At 43.3% G+C, this 3,734-nt stretch overlaps 1 protein-coding gene across 1 annotated transcript in view; it reads right to left on the minus strand.

Annotated features, from left to right (window-relative positions):
- Nucleotides 1-6: 6 nt before the first annotated feature.
- The window catches only part of LOC119590752, a 30,340-nt gene continuing 26,612 nt past the window's right edge, over nucleotides 7-3,734 (minus strand). The window contains exon 5 of the mRNA XM_037939461.1: nucleotides 7-1,032. Within this exon, the coding sequence (XP_037795389.1) occupies nucleotides 691-1,032 (342 nt within the window). The 3' untranslated portion in view covers nucleotides 7-690. The remainder of the gene's footprint in view (nucleotides 1,033-3,734) is intronic.

The following is a 3,734-nucleotide window of genomic DNA, read 5'->3' on the forward strand; positions in this document are numbered from 1 at the left end:
CCTTGACATCACATCACATCCTGTACTTGACTAATAATTGTAGAAAGATAGGTTACAGCTATGGGACACTTTACATGGAATGGTTACTGTTAAATACTTTGGCATTGCTCTGCATTTGCAAGATATCAAAAAGGATTACATTAAAAATAATCATTAGTGAAATGCATAATATAATGCAATCTTGAAAATAACTTGTTACAAAAAGTATAATCTGATCAGAAGATATTTACAATAGATTTTACTAGACTATATAGTTAACCTAGAGTGTGGGGACTAGCATAAGAGTTTTTATACAGTGTTTATACACCATCTTGCCGTCTTCAGATCTGTTGCTGAGGTTGCCGCTGTGGCGAGACACGGGCGGCCTTGCGGGCGGTCTCCTTCCTTCGCCTTGCCATCAACGCTGAATTAAGTACATCAGCTTCCCACGGACGTCGCTCAGGGCGTTGCTCCCGTAATGATCAAGAACTTTTCTTTAACCTACTACTGTGTTAAAGCAGAGCGGATCGTATCACTCGTAGGCGCTGGAGTTTTCCTTATAGATTTCGCCAATTTGCATTGACATTTCTTGTGTTCTCGCCGACCTACTGACTTGTAGGGGGTGGAGACTTGCTCTGACGAAACTCTCGTCCTGAATTTCAGCCACTAAGCATCCTTCCTTTACTGACCACGAGGGACACTACGCAAGCTTCAGCGAGCACAGTTTCTGCTGCTGTTGACGATTCTCTCCATATTCGTCACAGGGATGCGAAGCAGTTTCTTGTGCTTATCCCTGATCTTCTTACTGACCTTCTGCACTCTGCCGTTTCTCACCGCTAGGAACTTATCCTCTTTCTCCGCTGAGATGTACGTGAAGCCTATGCTCTGGTCTTCATACAACATGCACTGGTACTTTCTCTTTTTGACTGTGATCGTTTCGTTTTTTATATCGGCGAGAGAGGACTCGCAGCGGTGCCCGGCGTCCGGCATGCTTCGGAGGTCAACCCGGCTGCGCCTCCTGTGTCGCACCTTGTGGCACGTCAGCAGGTCTTTCTGTAAGGAACAGGAGAGAAAAGTGTTAGGTTTAGGGATTTCGTTAAGTTTATTATCATTGTGGCTATTGTCGCCGTGGTTTGCTGTTGCTATAGCATAAACAGTACATCATTTAATTGATTAGTAGATCACTTACATATCCACACCTGGTTCACATCATCCATAATGAATCCATATTCAGATGAAAGAATAAAAAGCTCCTCTCATATCACCAGATGCATATCAAACCTAACACAATCACACTGTTCACTCCATCACATTCACACATCTCTCCCAATCACCAACCAGCCCCCACCCCCTCACACGTCTGCCCTCCAACACCCCCCTCCCTTCTGTATGCAGAGCCGCGCCTAGCAGATGCAGCAGCAGATGATTAAGAGCGCGTAGTGCTAATGGCGTCGGCCCGTACATCACGCTGCCTCCGACCGCCCCGTCATTATTAAGGAAGCCTCCCTGCCACCAGAAGAGTTGAAGACCCGGGTCGCGTCTAATTACAGCCCGGACCGGTAATTACAGGCCGCTGCGACAGACAGGACGTGTTATTTCCAGTCTGTAGGCCTAAGAATCCCCTTGCCAGCCACCCACATCCAGTCTCCAGCTCTCAAGGGCTCGGAGGCTGGAGACGGCAGCTCTTCGCCTGGGCTTTTGAAGCCCTGCGTTGCTACCACTGTCTCTGCTGGTAACTGTTTCGGCGTGAATAAAAAAAGAATAATAATAACTGTCCAAATATATATGACATTACACCTAACTTTACTTCATCTTCATCTTCTTAGGTTGAATAAGTGCGATTTTTTTTGTGTGTATTCCAAAGATTTCTTGAAATCTGATACGATTATATTTTATAATCTTTTTAACATTCAATGAAAGAAGCGTCCATACTTCCATTACAGCCTCAGGAGATTCCATTTCTCATCTTACTTTTACACACTTGCCTAATGCCCTTTGACCTCTTGCCGCGCGAGAAACACGTGACCCCAAATCATCATGAATCTGTGCATAAATCAAAATTCCTGGCATTGACATTATATATTGACATTATTATTCAAAGAGATTTAGTCTAAATATCTGCTGATTGTTGCATTACAGAATGTCAGAGTTTGACATATAATTCACACTTTCTTTACTTCTAGTTTTATATATTATATTCATTTCTCGATATCTTAATGTTATCAATACATACATTTCATTCCTCTGACTCGTTACTTTTCTACAACATAATATCTTGCGTTGCTGAAGCTAAGCTCCTTTCGAACTTTCTCCCCTTCACACCGAAGGCCTATCTATCTATCTGACGCACAGGTGGTGAATTACGTCACAAAAAAGTACACCTGTTCCATCATCGCGTCCATCCATCATCGTCAATTTTCATTACGGAAAATGGGAAGACAAGACATTTAACCGTTAAAACATACATCATAGTTTCTGCCTCACGAGAGAAAAGTGGTTGTTAACTGTCTACTAACAGAGAGACTGGCCAACCAGCCTGTCATTAACCAATATAACTAGTTATGATGGTAATCGGTCCAGGTATAAAACCAGTCGACCATGTCTGCCCTACCAATCGCGCTCTGAAGCACGAAATTATGCCTACCATCAGCATTCGTAAAGTGATCTCTAAATGCCCACATTAGCGTCCCAATTGCATTATTTATCATGACAGGACATTGGAAAGCACTACGGAAAGACGCTTGTTCGACTGAGCAACGTATTCGAAAGTGGTAATGGTAAATGGTAGCATATATTCATCTGTGAAAAACTGGGTACTTTCACTTCAACTTTTCAGCGTAAACTCATTACCAACGAAAAAATTCGGTTTAGCAACAAGTTCGCAACTCAAAATGGAAACTAATCTTTCAAGCTCGACTCGATTCCTCGCTCTTGAGAACGTAACTTCCGCGGGGATTTACGGTCTGTAACACTGCCGACTTAACAATGGGGGTTAAATTACTTTGTGACTTGGGGCAGAAATACCGCATTGGTTGTGAATTTCATTAGTATTTGGCCGTAACCGTAAATAATCCAGACAGAGGACCACCCACCTCCTAAGACTAGGATCTCCTGTGTACTTCCTAAATTAGATGTGCTCAAAAATACACTAAAATGCCTTGAAACGTTTTAGCGAAAATCAGAATCCAAAGACTCACGTTGAGAAACCCCCCATTTACTGTAAATTCCAGAATCAGTATTCAAAACGTCAACCTTTCCTCCAAAAGAAATGTGAGGGACAAGTTATCAACAATGTGACTGACACCAAAAGTTTGTTTACATGTATGCGTAGGTCGACAAGCGTAGCGAAACAAGGGATGAGCATCAGGATCGCATCTCTTTGTGAACCGGAAAATCCCCAATGCTACGATTCCCTTCCTTAAGACACGAAGACAGGCGTTTATTTACCAGTCCGAGATTAGAGGAGACAAAAGGAACAGGTAGATGAGCTCTTCGCGTCGTCTGTATTTTGCGTTGCCCCCCCCCCCCCTTTCTTTCATTCTGCGGGAACCATGCGTGTGTCTTACTGTTCGATGTGCAGGGATTCGAGGGATTAGGTTTCTCTTCCGAGGGGGATTATGATCAGAGAGGATTTCACGTCATTTTGCGGTTCGGCAGCTTTCTGATTTACGACCGCGTGTCAACCTTGCTCACGTTTTATTGGCGGCGACTGTTCGATCATTTGAATATAAATTGTATATATACATACATACCCT

Source organism: Penaeus monodon, chromosome 27, assembly GCF_015228065.2.
Source record: "Penaeus monodon isolate SGIC_2016 chromosome 27, NSTDA_Pmon_1, whole genome shotgun sequence".
NCBI lineage: Eukaryota > Metazoa > Arthropoda > Malacostraca > Decapoda > Penaeidae > Penaeus > Penaeus monodon.